Here is a 16520-nt window from a genome sequence, read left to right on the forward strand (position 1 = left end):
GTTTTGGATTGTTGCTTCTGCCCCTTATACAGATTCTGGTTAAGCAGCAGAGGGGTTTAGTTTCTTATGACTGTTCTTTCACCAGCATTAGTATGTGGAAAAAAAGAACCAAAAAGAAAAATGGGATTATTAAGATCTACCATAACATTTAAGCAAACCTTTTAAATCTTCATATTAAAAACACTTAAGATATTGTATATATTTTCTTAGAATGTGTATAGACTTCTGCAGAATGCATGTAAGTAAGTGTTTAGACTTTAAAACTTAGAAAGAAAAAGACTTTATTTTTAACACTTGGATGCTTATTACAGGCATCTGCATATAATTAAATGGAACTGTAAGCAGCTACTGGATGGGGTTAATACATTATAAACTCCGCTCATCAGCTTTCAAAGTTTCCTGCCCAAAAAACATCCCCTAAAAGCTTGGTGTGAGCAGTAGTTCAGTAACATTCTCTCATGCTGGAGTAAGATTGTGAAGGTTAAATGCTGGGAGGAACTTAAGTACATCAGTATCTTCTTAAAACACTGAGGAGCCTTTCAAATGGCTTATCGGCCTTCAACATTGATTTCCTTATGGGCTTGTGCTTCTGGGTTTGGGATCCTGGAGTTGCCTGGCAGGGAATATTGGCAGTATCCTAGGGAAGAAGGCAACAATATATTGATGAGATGTAACGTATGTGTTTCTCCTCATCTCTTTTCCCAGCTTAGACAAACGATGACAAAGTTCTGTCAAGAGCATTTGGCTCCAAAGGCCCAACAGATTGACCAGGAAAATGAATTCAAAGACATGCGGGCAAGTATTTCATATGTGCATCTCAAATAGCTGGTAGTGAAAGCCTGTCTGTGCTTTGATCTGTACAGTAATCCAGACAAAGGATCCGAGCCACACCACAGCAACATGTGCATTAACTTTTCAACTTTGAAAGCCATAGAAAACCCAATTTTTTTGTTTCCTCTTTTCTCTTGTGTTAACAACCTCCAGCAACCTGAGGCTGAACCCGGCCAGGATGTGATTAAAAAGGCTTGATAATGGTTGTGTTTGGATTCTTATCGTGATATTCCTGCTTGGCTCTGCTCAGACTCCCTCTCTAATGTGTGCTTTATATTCTGCTAGCCAGGAGCCTTTCTTGGCCATCTGAGTTTCCTCTCAAATTCATGGTGAAAATATTGTTTGCAAATGCTGAAATGCAGAGTTTGACTCAAGCTGAAACTTGCCTTCTGAATAAACCCACCAAATTCTGTGCCATGGGCTGGTTTGATTGATGAAAATGAGAGATCTAACTATTGGTTTTCATAAGCTCCACAAGACTTGAAAAGCTCAGAACATCTGCTTGGATTTCCCAGGGCTCTGATGTTGACATTTTCAGGGCTGGGTGTGCAGCTTTGAAGTGAAGTGTATAAATTTAGCCTGGCGCACCAGATGTCATCTGGAGCTAGTAAATAATACTTCTTGAAGTCTCTGGAGACTATTCACTAATAATTATCTTATTGCTGGACACTGGGGCCATCTGACAAACATTTACTTGTGTGTCTATCACATAGCGGAGGAGAAGCAGAGAGAGGTGGCCCCTCCAGCATGTGGTCCTCCCTGGTGACATCTTTTGCTACTGCATTACATCTTCCTTCTTACTCTGTGATGCCATGTGCCAGGCATAGCTGATGTGTGTGTCTCTCATCAGCCAGCAGCTCTGTACCTCAATTGTGTGACTGTCACCTGGGTGGTGGCATTGCCACTGATAAATCTGGGTAATGGATAAACACAGGAGTCGGCAGTCAAAGAGGACAGCTTGTCCTCTAGCAATGGACTTTGTAGCATGCATGTCCAGCCATCCAAAACTCAGTAGTGCTGTTCAGTCCCCGTGTGTGTCCTGAAAACCTACAGGTCACGTCCTTGAGTGGCCCTTGTGGATTGATCTCCTTTAGCTTCAGAAGTCCAAGGTGTTCACAAGTTCTCTGCTGTGGTTGCCTTTGATAACTTCTCTAGTATCACCTTCAAGGTGGGTACCACCTTATCTGCCCTGGCTGCAACTTTCCCCTTTTATAATCTCTCCCAAGGAGGCTTCCTGGGCTTTACTTACCAATTTGCTTTACTAGAAGAGCTTTAAAGTGCCAGCAAATAGCAACTCATACATATACATATATATATATATGTATGAATGTATGATTGCAGTCACTGTAATATATAGATGTGTATATGTATATCTCCAGGGTTTCATCCATGGATAGCTTCTGCTAACTGCTATTTGCAGCAACAGCAGGCTGATAGGCCTACACAGTGCTGCTAAAACAGTGACAAGGGTGTGTGGGGTAAAAGATGAGCATAAATTTAAGTCATAACATCCTAAATTATCTTTAGCAGGAGAGAGTCTGTGAAAGCCTGGAAGTGCTGGTTTTAAATTTACAGGAGGCTTTGAGTCATCAAAGTTCTCCTTAACCAGGGCAACCAGTTACATCTCAGGACCTGTCCTTCCAGAATTAAATTTAGGCTTGTGAATTTTCATGGAATTCGACAGTTTCCTCCCATATGTAGCATAACTAATGTCCTTAAGTCTGCCTGGGTTCTTAGTCCCAAGGATGGAGCTGCTGGTGCAGGAGGGATAGATATTGATGTATTTATCTCTGAGATATCATAAGAATAAGGTAAATTGGTGAGTTACTTGGGAAAACTTCCTGTGCCGTTGCCCTGAGTGTGAGTCTGGACTGATTGTCTGTTCTGTATTTGTAGAAGTTTTGGAAGAAACTTGGGGAACTGGGAGTTCTGGGGATCACAGCTCCTGGTAAGTCTGTTCCCACCTTTTACCTTCTGCTGGGTAATTCTTCAAACAAAACACACTTAAACTCAACCTTTCCAGTTCATAACAACGTGTCTGTGATGTGACATCCATTTTGTCCGGAGGCTTCTAGCTGTTCCTAAGAACTCTTCCACAACTTCTGTTGTTCTTCACTGCCTCAGAGCCCTTTTCCTTGTTAGACTCCTGGGTGACTACAAAATGCCTTTTCCAGTTTAAAAGCACTCTTCAGGAGTGGTTTCTCCAGATGTACACAGCTCAAACGGGTTTGTGCTTCTCTACTATGAAGCATTTGCTGCAAGTTTTGCAGAACGAGAGCTAGAGATAAAAGTATCCTGGAGCAAACATCCATCTGTAATAGGAGAAGTTAAAGGGCCTAAAACAGCCCCCTGAAAAGCTGTGATAACTAATGATGTGCTGACCACATCCAACCAGTCAGAAAAAATCAGGGTAAATCTTATTCAGCCTCATCCAGGTTAGTTGAAAAGTGTTTTGATTCATGTTATAGCTGACTGAGGCTGCCGTGGTCATGCTGAATGCGCTAACACAGTGTAATGAGGAGAAGCCCTTAGTGCAGAAAAGCAGGCAATGGGGCCTTTATTTCCCCATCCTAAAGTCTCTGCTTCTAGATGTGTGTGTGCAAAGGCCTGTGCAGCAGCAGGCTGAATAGCAATGCCTCCAAATAATGCCTCTGCGTTTCTTTCAGTGCCACTGAGTCTGCTTGAAAGAGTCTGGATTTCTGCTTTCTTTCTCTTTACTTTTCCCAATTTACTGCTGCTCCTGTTTCTTCTCACTCTTACCTTCTTTCTTCTTTGATGTTGTGCCTGAGGCTTACAGCAGTTTCCCACACTATAAATAAGCTATCCCCTCCTGAGTCCTGTCCTTTTTGATTTCCTCAAAGATTTACCTCTCAAACCCTCCTATGCCCAGCAGTTTTGGCCTTGTTTTTATTGTAGTTGTGTGCACTTGCTTTATTGGCATTGGTTTGTTGTAAGAGGTGGAGACTGGGATTTAGGATATGAAGATAATGTGAAATCTTATGAGGGCGTATGCTCCATTAAATGGATCAGGCCTGTTAAAGGAGCATATTAAACAACAGTGCTTTTTGTTTTCTTAAAACTAAGAACACTCTGTTGGGTTGTAATTTTACAGTTGTTTTATTAAGACCTGTGTTAGAAAATGTGAATAGGAAGCTACCATGGAACGATAATACAGGCATGTCATGCAGAGTGGTTGTGAAAGGGCAGCATCACTCTAAATCACAGTGATTTGTATTACATAAGAAGCTGTCTGGCAGGATGATTTTCTTTTACTTCTTGCAGTACAACACAATCATGGGCCAATATTGCTTATAGCAGGCAGTTACCTTTCCTATCTTGAGGCAATAGCACTAAACCCATCATTCTGTTGGGCTGAATAGAAAACTCTCTTGGTTTGACATATGTAAGACATTGTTAAACCTGTCATTTAGGTCTTGGATAGTAAAAGCCTAAACTCTGATTTGTGGTAGAGGGAAGTGATGTCAAAGGATAGAGAGTCCTGCAGATAAAGACAGGAGTCAGAATGAGTGACATGGGAGGAAAGGCTGTTGCGTTGATGTGATGAGTTAAGGGCAGTAGCCCTCCTCAAGCCCAGGTTACACACTCAGCTCTTTGGTCACTCTGAGCTTACAGATGTATTTGCTCTTACCTCTGTTGCTGCTTACTTATGGTGTTCACAGTGATGACAAGTAAGTGCTCCCAGATTAACTCCCCGACTCCTTTGCAGTGTTTCTGTCCTCCTGTTTTAGTTCTCCTCTTGGCAGTACAACCACTTGCTTCTTGCCTGTAGAACAAAGCTTTTAAACTGGGATGTGACTGTGTTTGTGTGTGTATATGTGTATATACACGTATATATTTGTGTTGGCTGTCAGCTGCTCAAGGCCATTATGCATTTCTCAGTCTCCTATTTTTGCCCTGCCTTCCCTCTTTCCCTGGTGCCTTCAGTCTTCACCACCAGTTTCACACTCAGCTCAGTCTGCCTAGCTAGATCCCCAGTTCCAGTGATGGTGCAGCTCTGTCTCACTTCATCCTCTCTTGAAATCCACATTCTTGCCACTGGTAACTTACAGCAGCTATACTTATGGATCATTTTCATTCTGAATCAGCCACCCCTCAAAAAGCTGCTCTCCTGCACATTCATGGGCTTAGAAAAGCCCCTGGTGCCCCACTTCTTGAGCAGTTTGAGGGGTCCTTCTTATGACAAATGTGCACAGACTCTACAAACTTTGCCTGTGTTCCTTTGTCCCCTCACCTAATACAGGTTGCCACTTGGTGATTTAATCTTCATGGTAATATGAAGGTTGCAATAAGGACTCACTATTGTGCAAGTGTTGGCAGCGTGTTTTAGATGTATCCTTATGCATGTTTTATGTTTAAAACTATGATGTACAAGTAAATTATTGATTATGATGAAGAAGTGATACCTCTGTGCCTTTAAGGTAAGGAAACTGTAATTCAGAGAGGATGGAGAAGGGCAGAGGTGCCCAGCTCAGGGACAGCGTCAGTCAAAGCCAGAAGCTCTCTTGTAAGTGTCTTGGATCTCATTCAAGACTCATCCCAACCCTGGGATTTTGTGCACGTGTGAGATACTCCACAGAGGCTAATGTGAGGCTTCTCTTCGTTTTTCAGTGGAATATGGTGGGTCTGCTTTGGGGTACCTGGACCACGTGCTCGTGATGGAGGAGATCTCTCGTGCATCAGCGGCTGTTGGGCTCAGTTATGGTGCCCACTCAAACCTCTGTATCAACCAGCTGGTGCGGAATGGCAACGAGGCCCAGAAGGAGAAGTACTTGCCCAAGGTGTGTGGTTGGAAGAGGGGGGAAGCTGGGAAGCATTTGGGTTTTGAGTGTCTTCCATTTTAAACACTAGCTGATATCAGTCACCCAGCCTTAGGAAATACTCTACTTGCCAAACTTGCCCTTCATTTTTGTCTTTTAATCCATATTGACCATTTATACCTGTGCCGAGGTCCGTGTCTTTAGGCAGCATAGTCCAGCTCTCTGGAGCTGTGTTACTAAATGAGGCTTTGAGGTGACACTGGATGATATTCTTCCAAATTCCCAAAGCCCTTTGAGAGTTCTGAATGAAAATCACTGCTTTCCTATCTTACAATCTCCATTTCCCACTGCCCAAATGCTTGGTTTGCCTGTGCTAGTTAACTGCACATGGAACTTCTTCATTTGGGGCATTGACGTTTGTGACATGTTAAACAGATTTCAGTTTTCAGATGCATGGGAACACTTAACCTGTACATTGAATCCCAGCTACTGATATCATCAGCACAAGAAACTTGATTTAAACCACATGCGAAGTACAGTGTCACTTCCTCAAAGCATTGTGCAGCCTGCTTGTATGTAACCCTGAGCTGTCCTCGTTGCTGCTCAGGTGTATATTAATGCCCTCATTCACTGCCTTTCAATGGGGTTTGTGGTCACTTGGGTTCTTGTCTCAGTTCATGACAAAGCACTAGTTTTGAGCAGATCATGGAGACTTCTGTAGGAATGCTCTGATGGATTGAATCTGTTCAATGTGCATCTGAAGCATTGAGTCTAGTCTTAAAAAAGCTAGGAGATCAAAAGGAGGAGAAGATGGATAGAAGTGCACAGGGAGGAAAAAAGCAAAGAGGAAAGGGCAGGATGAAAGGAACAGTGAAGAGAAAGCAGCAGCCTGGTATGAGCAGGCACAGAAGGAGGGTGTCCGTCTGCTATTGTGGTTGTGAGTGTGGCAGGACTGGGCAGTGAGAACACTAAGAACTTTGCAATCTCTTTTCATCCCCCTCCTTTTGTGTTTAACAACTCTTGTTGATGTAAAAGGGCAGTCATCGAATGCAGCACAAGGAGCTTGTGGAAGGCATATGGCTGCCTGCATGGTTCTTTGGCACCTTCCTGGAGATGGTGTTTTGTAAGCAGGGCTGTGCTCATCTCACTCAGCCTGAGTCGAGTCATTCTTCTCACCCCACTGGGCTCTGGATCTGTTCCCCCAGCACAGCAGCACAGGGAGCTCCCTGCCTGGACTCTACCAGGAACAGCAGCTCTCGCTTGTGGTTCTCACATAGAACAGCTACTGTGGAGATTCAGTGGCTCAAGAGGGAACAGAAACACTGCTGCTCTTCTTCCTCCCTTCCTTATATTTGTCTTTTCTTCCAGCTAATCAGCGGGGAGCACATTGGAGCCTTAGCAATGAGTGAACCCAATGCTGGATCTGATGTTGTGTCCATGAAGCTGAAGGCAGATAAGAAAGGTAATGCCTGTTGTGTGCTGCCTGGCCAGATAGCTGGTATCAGTAATGTTCCATGTAAACTTAGATAAACCTCCCCAACACCACTGAGTTCCAGTGCTTAGCCTTGGGTACAGCAGGCTGTGTTTGCAGGCTTGTGCTGCCTCACAGGAGGTTCAGTGTGTGATAAAGCCAGGGAGTGAAGACATGAGGTGGATGGTTGAAGGTCTAAAAGTGGACTTCTACTGTAGTGGTGGAGGTTGGTGGTATAATGGAACCAGTGGTAGGTGCCTTAGTTTGTCAGGTATTTATTAAACAATCTTTGGATTCCAGAAACTAAAGAAATGTGTTTTCCTGAACTTGGGAAGGATTTGTGCATGGTGTTTGTGGGGCCTTAAAGAGCACCCTTGGAAGCCTGCTTTGAAATAAATGGAGGGAGGAGATAGGTGTTGCTCTGTTGTGAGCTAACAGATTGCTGCCCTTTGCTTCTAGGAGACTACTTTGTTTTGAATGGGAACAAGTTTTGGATCACCAATGGGCCAGATGCAGATGTTCTCATCGTTTATGCTAAAACTGATATTAATGCTGTTCCAGCCTCCCGGGGTATAACGGCGTTCATTGTGGAGAGGGTAGGTCTGGTAATGCTCACAAGCTGCTTGTACTGTGGTTTGTAAAGCTCAGCTCCTTCACCCTAACTGGCTTCTGTAGAAGCCAGCTGGTTTTCTTTCTCTAACTGAATTCTACAGACCCATATCCAAGCACATGACCAGTCCTTAAGGCTAGAAATTTAGAGAGAACAGACAAGATTCTAATACAAGAGGTTTTGCTTGTTGCCAGAAATTGTCAGAGCTATTGGAGGCCCTGTCAGTATGTCCTGCTATCCCATTACCTGACTTACTGTGTTTGGGTTTTACTTTTGGTTTGGGCTATTTTTAGGCCAAGACATTAAAATAGCTCTATTCATTTCTTCCCCTTCTTTTTTATTTTTGCACCACCCTTTGGAATCCTGAAATGACCCAAAAGTGCACACAGAGCAGAGCAGGCCAAAGGGAGCAGAAACGGGCTGTTCAGTGGGGAGCCCTTGGAAAACAGGAGTCTATTGGATTTTCTTCTCTTTAGTTATATGAGGCTATGCTACACACATCTTTCTGCTGTACACAGGAAGGTGTAGTAAAAATAATGGTAATTGCAAACTAAAATATACACGGCGTTCATTGTGGAGAGGGTAGGTCTGGTAATGCTCACAAGCTGCTTGTACTGTGGTTTGTAAAGCTCAGCTCCTTCACCCTAACTGGCTCATGTAGAAGCCAGCTGGTTTTCTTTCTCTAACTGAATTCTACAGACCCATATCCAAGCACATGACCAGTCCTTAAGGCTAGAAATTTAGAGAGAACAGACAAGATTCTAATACAAGAGGTTTTGCTTGTTGCCAGAAATTGTCAGAGCTATTGGAGGCCCTGTCAGTATGTCCTGCTATCCCATTACCTGACTTACTGTGTTTGGGTTTTACTTTTGGTTTGGGCTATTTTTAGGCCAAGACATTAAAATAGCTCTATTCATTTCTTCCCCTTCTTTTTTATTTTTGCACCACCCTTTGGAATCCTGAAATGACCCAAAAGTGCACATAGAGCAGAGCAGAGCAGGCCAAAGGGAGCAGAAATGGGCTGTTCAGTGGGGAGCCCTTGGAAAACAGGAGTCTATTGGATTTTCTTCTCTTTAGTTATATGAGGCTATGCTACACACATCTTTCTGCTGTACACAGGAAGCTGTAGTAAAATAAATGGTACTTGAAATATAAAATCTTGGAGATCTGATGGACTTAACCTGACTTAGTGGTTGGAATAGCTGAATATACTGCAATATACTGAGTTACTCTCGTTACTCTAGGAGAGTCAGCGTTGGCTGTTGTGCAAATAATGAATTTCTTTAATATTCATATGCATTAGAAAATGGGTGCACTCAGTTCATATGTGCCCCCCACATGCACATGTTTCTCTGCTCATCTGCTTCCTCTGCACTTGCATTTTGCTTTAATTCCCTTGTACCCTACACACGTTCATGCAGTCAGGGCAGTTTCACAGCTCTCTAGTGGTTTTATGGAGTCTGTCAATTGAGATCTCAAACGTGTTTTTACTGCTTGACTCGGCAGGGAATGCCAGGCTTCAGCACAGCCCAGAAGCTCGACAAGCTGGGAATGAGAGGCTCTAATACCTGTGAGCTCATCTTTGAAGACTGCAAGATCCCAGGTGAGCTGGGCTCCACTCATGGCGGTATGTGTGTGGTGGTTCCCCATCTTCATCAGATAAATGGGAGCACTAATTGCAGGCCTGTTTGGGCTGTGACCTGGAGGGCTCTGCAGATGGTTATCTGCTGGTTGGCAGCACTGCAGGAGAGCTGGTGCAATTGCACAAGTGCAGTCTGTTGGGTTGCAGTCAATGAGCACATCCTGTGCTAGGTCACTCCTCATCCACCTGACTTAACCACTGCTTCTGCAAAGCCTAGGTGAGGCCTCCAAAGAAACTTAGTTTGTTACCATTAGAGCTCCCCACTTGTACATAGGAAAGAGCTTATTTGCCTTGAAATTCCCCCCCAAACCACTGGAGACTATCCAACAGACTTTGGGTTGCCTGCAACAACTGAGTCCTTGTGGAGTCAGCGCCATTAGTTACTCTAGCAGGGGTCACTGTAGTGCCTGGTTTTGTTACTCCACTGGTTATTTTTGTTGATAGAAAAATGACTCCTCCATACAGCAAGTGAAGGAGATGCCTTATCTGAAGTCAGGAAAATCCTAATTGTGTATCTGCAGAGCAAGTAACTCTGCTGCTCCGCGTGCACCGAAAGCTGCTCTGCAGGAAGTGGAAGAGTTTGAACTGCAATCTGGCATTTCTGTCTTCACTGGGTCCCTCTGCTCTGAAATCAGTGCCCAGTCTTCAGATCATCTCCTGGGCAATCACCATCCAGAGCAGCACGTTCTCATGGTGACGGGATTGCCATTTCCCAGTGTTCGGAGCAGCATATCATTGCAGTGTTGAGTTGACACCCTCTGCACTCTGGTCATTAATGCTGCTTCTGATCTTCTGCCTTGGAAGCTGAACCCCTTTGATGCCATCTCCTATGTCTGCGGGATCTTTTTCTCAGATCAAGATGTTCTTTAGCACTGCAATTCCATCCACTTTGAAATACCCGGGTTTCGCTGCCAGCCGTGCTCCAGTGAGTGGCTGGTGGTTTTCTCACAGTAGGTGTTCTCCATAGGTTCAGTCAGTCATGTTGCAGTGGTAAAACGTGGTTCAGAGCCCCAACAGTTCTATTTATTCATATTCTCTTGCTGCAATACACAACCAGCAGCTCTGCCCACCCTGTGCAGTCAGCAGCTTGCCCTTCAGCTCACCACAAAGCTATCCATCCCTTCTCCCTGGGACACGTGAAAGTTTTCAGGCTCTCCAGTCCTTTAGCTGTGAGCTGGCATTACTCACCAGCAGCTTTGTCACTTTATTATTACTGATGCTGGCGTTTATGTTCTGTTCTTCAAAGTAATGTTTGCTATTAGTATTTTTCTTTCTTGGCTGGGGTCTTTGGAGCTTCATTCTTCTTCCTCTTTCTAGCTCCAACATCATGATGCTGGCCCTGCAGAGGCTGCACTTCTCCATATGCTACATCAACATGCTCTTCAACAAGCAGGAGATAATGCAGTCCATGAGCTCCTGCCACTGAATACCAGATTATTTCTTTCAGGAGACAATCTGCATGTGTCCATGTCCTGTCTCATTTTCACTTTGCATATCACACCTCTCAGATCTCGTGTGATCAAAGCCTGAAGCATGTGTCAGCTCTCCTGCGTGGCGTGATCAGTGGATAATCTGTCCATCTACAAAGCACACTTGTGAGGCTTTAAGTTCTTCCCTGATTGGAAGAGTACAGCCTTGCTGAGAGGAGCTTTTTGTTCCTGCTTCTCTTTGTCTATTTCTTAACATCAGCGTGTGCTTTAGTTTGTCCCAAAGTGAAGGAGTTTCTCGAGGCTTTTTCTCAGCACATTATGTAGTGTGGCCATTTTCCTGTTCCATTTTCACAGGAATAAGGCTTGTCTTTTAAAACCACTTGTAACAACTGCAATGTTCTGCTCAGCCCCTTCACAGGAGGGGGGATAATGACTGTTTGTGTTCTCCACTCTCAGAAGACTCATACACAGCACTCTGGTGTGTGATGAGTGGTGAGCTTTGCCTGCTTGCCTGTGAAGCTTCAGTTCCTGTGCTGGGAGTGCTGAGAGGTGACCCAGGCACCTCCGAGCAGGATCTACATTCATTTCGGAGCCACACTCAGTAGCCACCGGACGGCAACGCTGTCAGTTTGGGTTAGATACAAACTAATGGGATGGTGAAGGGGGCTCCCAATTTGGCCTCCCAGGCTGTTAAGTCTCTTATTCTTGTTGACACAAATGCTGAGCTGGAGGATCTCTGGAGAGCATCTTACTCTGTAGGAAACAGGCAAGAGAACAGCAGTGATTGCAGATGCACTTCATAACCCTTTGCTGCCTTTTCCCTTTTGGCTTTGGTTGGATTGAGAAGACTTTGCAGTGGTAGGAAGTACATGTCCAGCTCATCCTGAATGTGTGTGTCTCAAGCCAAAAAGGAAAGTAAAAGAGACTGAAAGCTTGAATCCTCTCCCCAGTGACCAGAGGCCTCAGACAAACAGCAGAGCTTAGTTTTGCACATGAGTAAATCACTTTCCTTTGCCAATTGCAGCTGAAAATGTCCTGGGGGCACTGAGCAAAGGAGTCTACGTTCTGATGAGTGGATTGGATCTGGAGAGGCTCGTGCTGTCTGGTGGGCCACTGGGGTAAGGCTCTGTTACCTCTTGTAAGCCAGATCTTCACATCCACCTAGGCTGGGGTCTCCAACTGGGGATGCAGCTCTCATCAGGATGCATCTCGAATGGAGAACGGAGATAGTGGGAAGCTTCTGAGGGAAGAGAAGGCTGGGAGGAGGTGTCTGAGTCAGGGTTGTGGGAGGGAGAAGCTGCAGAGGAGGCAGGAGCAGGGAGATCCTGTAGCTGTTGAGTGCTCCAGCTACTGAGGGGAGCTCAGCTCAGCACTGCCACGCAGCTACAGCTTGCTCTGTGTGTGCTCCACCTTCCCTTAGCTCTCCTCACCTCTCCACTCCTCATGCAGTTTGAAAGCATCGATGTGGAACACCCACTGAGAGGCAAGGGATGGAAGCAGCAAAGCCAGAAAGAGAGTTTGCAGGTCTGTGCCTCCCAGCGCAGCACAGGCCACGGCCCCTCCAGAACACACTTTAGAACATATTAGTTTGACATAAACCTTTCCAGAGATGGTAAATCTGCCTTGGTCCCCAGTTGCTTGTGTGTGTGTCCCTGCAGTGTGTGTTACTCTGGGAATAACCAGCTCATTTGTGTTACTGAGTCCTTAAAATCTAAAGCACTCTCCAGACTGTCACATACCCACTGGCCTGGGTAAAGGCTTTGCTCTTTATTTATTCAGTCCTCAAGCTCCCCAGTAATTACTTTTACCCTATAGTCCTTTGTCCTCCCAAGTGGTCTCTCTCTACTAATCCTCATGTGGAAAGACCATCTCTCACAATGGAGAAGAAGGATTTTCCACCCTTCTTTTTCTTGCCCATGGCTGGTACTTGAGTTGGTGGTCCCTGGAGATACAAGGCAGCACAAGCTGTCCTGACGACAGCTGTAAGAAAGCTCTGTCAGTGCCCTGAATGAAGAATGTAAGACCTTACCACAAGATGTCCCAAATGAGCAGCATGTAGAGCAATAGGGAGAAAAATAAGACCTTTGGATTTTAGCCTTAACATTGTTTTGAGCGGAGCTGTAAGAAGGCAGCAGCACCTCAGTTTATGGATGAGAAGCTTTTTGCCTTAGATTGTGCTTCCAAGGTTTGATTAGTATTAATTCATAGTTGTGTTGTTTTCCTTTCCCTTCGTATCTGTGCCTTTAGACTCATGCAAGCTGTCCTTGACCACGCAATTCCATACCTGCATGAGAGAGAAGCCTTTGGGCAGAAAATTGGCCACTTCCAGGTGAGGCAGAAAAGGGATTGGATGGTTTTTTGTTGCCTTGCTCCTCTCTTTTAAAATGAGAAGACAAAGTCTTGGGAGGCTTTGCATGGAGAAGGTTACCTGGAGTTTTTGCCTGGAGCCTGGTGTGCTGAGAAGGTGGAAGGAGCTCTGAGGTGGGTGAAGGGCTGCGACCGACATTGGGAGCTTGTGGATGGACACAACCTTCAGCTCCATCCCATATGTCTGCTGAATCCAGCTCTTCTCAGCTGCCTGGTTTCTCTGGACAGTTTGGGAAGTGGCTGAGCCCCAGCTTATGCAGAAATTGATCCTCCCCTCCCTCATGTTCACATCCCTCTCGTCTTCCCCAACGCAGCTCATGCAGGGCAAGATGGCTGATATGTACACGCGCCTGATGGCCTGTCGGCAGTACGTCTACAACGTGGCCAAGGCCTGTGACCAGGGCCACTTCAATGCCAAGGTGAGCTCACCCCCACCCAGGCCGTGTCAGCAGGGGGAACACCTTTCCCTTTGATCCCACGTCATGAGCAGGGTGGAGGTTCTGTGCTGGGGCTTCATATAACTCACAGCAAAAAGTGCTTTTTCCCCCCCTCCAAATGAAAAGAAAACCTTGTTCTACAAGGCAACAGATTTAGCAGCTTCAGGAGGTGTTATTGGAAGCCCAAACCTGATATCCTGGCTGCTGTCAGAGGCTGTAGCAGTCATTCCAAGGTGGTGTCATCTCCCCAGCCAGCGCTGTCACCACACCTCTGTCAAAGGAGAGGACCGAGTGTTTAACAGAGCCCAGAGCCCTGCATCCCAGATCAGATCACATTGGCCTCCTGTGGGTCTGATGTGAGAGACCACATCGTGGTTTACCACATTTGCTTTACTTTTTCTGTCTTCATGTGGCCTCTCCAGACCTGCCACAAGTGTTCTGTAGTGACGCAATGACCACCGGAGCTTCTTGCTCACGGGGGAATGAATCCTGGGCCTTTGTGATCCAGTGGTTAATCACCGGCTTCTTAGCAGATATCCACAGAGTAATGGGAAGGTCAGAGCAACATGGGAATGGGAGACAGGCAGGGTGCTGAGGTGCTGGCACAGGGTGCCCAGAGAAGCTGTGGCTGCCCCATCCCTGGCAGTGTTCAAGGCCAGGTTGGACACAGGGGCTTGGAGCAACCTGCTCTAGTGGAAGGTGTCCCTGCCCGTGGCAGGGGTTGGAGCTGGAGGAGCTTTAAGGTCCCTTCAACACAAACCAGGCTGGGATTCTATGAGGTGGCACCTTTCCTGACTGTCATCACTGTGTCTCTCCTTTAGGACTGTGCTGGAGTGATCCTGTACTCAGCAGAGTGCGCTACGCAGGTGGCTCTGGATGGGATTCAGTGCCTGGGTAAGTCAATGGCAGCATTTGCTTCTGTGGGTGGTTGCTGGAGAGAGCCAAGAGCAGTTCTCTGTCCCATCCCACCTTCATCCCCTCGAATCAGAGAGAAGAAATGACTTCTGGCTTCTTTGTGGTTGCAGGGGGGAACGGTTACATCAATGACTATCCCATGGGACGCTTCCTGCGGGATGCCAAGCTCTATGAGATAGGGGCAGGCACCAGTGAAGTGCGCAGACTGATCATTGGTAGGGCTTTTAATGCCACTTTCAAGTAAGGTCCAGCAGTGGAAAGGCAGCTCCCTGACCACCACGAGGCCTTTGACTATGGAGGCTGCAGCGCACAACTCTTCCTCTTCCTGCCTGTGATTCTGGGTTGGCCACTTGTGGACTCTCTTGTGCCTGATCTGCGAACAGATGCTGCTGCACTGAGCTCTGACAAAGCGAATCAGACGGTAGCATGGAAGGAAAAGTGTTTTCCCCCTTCTCATGATCATCCTGACTCATCCTGTTCATATGCCATCCTGTTTCTCAGTGTTTCAGGGCTGAAGTTCATCCAGGGGACATACCACAACTGAAGCAGGCTGGTGAGGTCTGTGCCTGAAACCAGAGGCACAGAAAGTCAACCCAAACCCTGCCAAATGCACAATGAGGGAACGATAATGAGTGCCATTTAATAGCTAGTGCTTAGTACACTGCCGCTGGGAGGTGAAGCTGCCTATCGTGACCTTCCAATGGGATTAATAACTTCTATTCTGGGAGCTTGACGCCAACCTCATCGTGGGGGTGGCTGTCACGAACACACACTCACCAATGCTCAGGCGGTGGTTTAGGTGATGAGCCCTAAAACCTTGTTAAAACAACACATCTGTTTCTTTCCTATTCCCTTTCCTACCCCGCTGCTGCGGCCATGCAGCCCCAAGCCCTCGCTGCTCTGATTGACTGCCGCCCGCTGGGTTATTCATCCAGAGGTGTCACCATCCATCATTCTGGGAACAGTTAAACCCTCAGACCTGCATTGTGACACCCATGAATGGGGCAGGCAGGAGGAGGTTGACTTTTGGGGTTGGGGTTATTTGTTATTTTCCTTTCTGGAGGTTGTTCTTTTGGCAACAGCAAATGCTCACACTCCACCGCGGGTTGGCTGGAGTCAGAGCGAGCGCGGCCGCGTTTGGGGGTGTTTTCAGTCCATAGTATGAGCAGCAGAGTGGAGTTTAACTTGAGTAAAGCAAATGGCACAGCAAAATGTCAGTGAATCACAAAGCAAAATGGGATGCTGTAAATATGACACAACAATTAATTAAACACTTGCCACGTAGGCAGCTTCCCAACAGCTTTAACAAACATGAGCTTAAAGCTTTGCGTGGTTTTTGGGTTGTAGTTGGGATCTGTCTGTACTGGGTGACAGCAGAGTAACAGAGGATTTTAGAGCCATAAATGGAAGAGAAATTCACTTTCCTGAATCACCAGGTAAGTCACCAAGTGTTTATGGATGTTCCAGAGCTCCACTGAGAGCTGCTGAAGCCAATGGTGTTTGTGCCGCTTTCTGAAGCCTCACACTTACTGAGCCACAGTGGGTGGCTGCCACGCTGGAAGTGCCCCAGGATTGGATTTTCAGCTTTAATCTCCAGCTGGAGGTAGCAGAGAGGGGACAGAAGTGGCCTGGCAAGATCTTACTGAGGTGCACCTAAGGATGCTGTGGGAATGAGCCTTGAAGCACAAGTGGGGTGCACTGCACATGTGAGACAGTAAGTGCATTGCTGTACATTAATACAAGAGTTTGTGTGACCAGGCATTTCTATTTTATCACAGAATGATTACAGACGTCATCTCCTGTACATGCAAGTCACAAAATCACTGTGGTTGCTGCACCCCAGTCTAGTGTCCTGTGAAAGACAGCATCTCCAACCCAGAAACTCCGGTTGTAACCTGTGTGTTCTTCAGCTCTTTAGTACAGGATGAACCACTGCAACTTTCCTTGAAGGCTCTCAAGGAAGGAACTGCATCCTTGTGTTGTTATCTCCAGCAAGAGGAGCTTCTCTGACCCTGTTAGAGCCACATCAGGATGTTGTG

General features: G+C 46.1%; 1 protein-coding gene across 1 annotated transcript; it reads left to right on the plus strand.

The window, feature by feature from the left end:
* Positions 1-708: 708 nt before the first annotated feature.
* IVD (isovaleryl-CoA dehydrogenase) lies at positions 709-14867 on the plus strand. The gene is made up of 11 exons (XM_010019455.1): positions 709-795; positions 2728-2779; positions 5461-5630; positions 6978-7071; positions 7540-7676; positions 9197-9293; positions 11787-11880; positions 13010-13091; positions 13444-13548; positions 14388-14460; positions 14592-14867. Exons 1-11 carry the CDS (start codon positions 718-720, stop codon positions 14723-14725), a joined length of 1116 nt encoding a protein of 371 aa, XP_010017757.1. The 5' UTR covers positions 709-717; the 3' UTR covers positions 14726-14867.
* The last annotated feature ends 1653 nt before the right edge of the window (positions 14868-16520 follow it).

The sequence above is a fragment of the Nestor notabilis genome, unplaced genomic scaffold (assembly GCF_000696875.1).
Source record: "Nestor notabilis isolate BGI_N333 unplaced genomic scaffold, ASM69687v1 scaffold7248, whole genome shotgun sequence".
In the NCBI taxonomy this organism is placed as follows: domain Eukaryota; kingdom Metazoa; phylum Chordata; class Aves; order Psittaciformes; family Psittacidae; genus Nestor; species Nestor notabilis.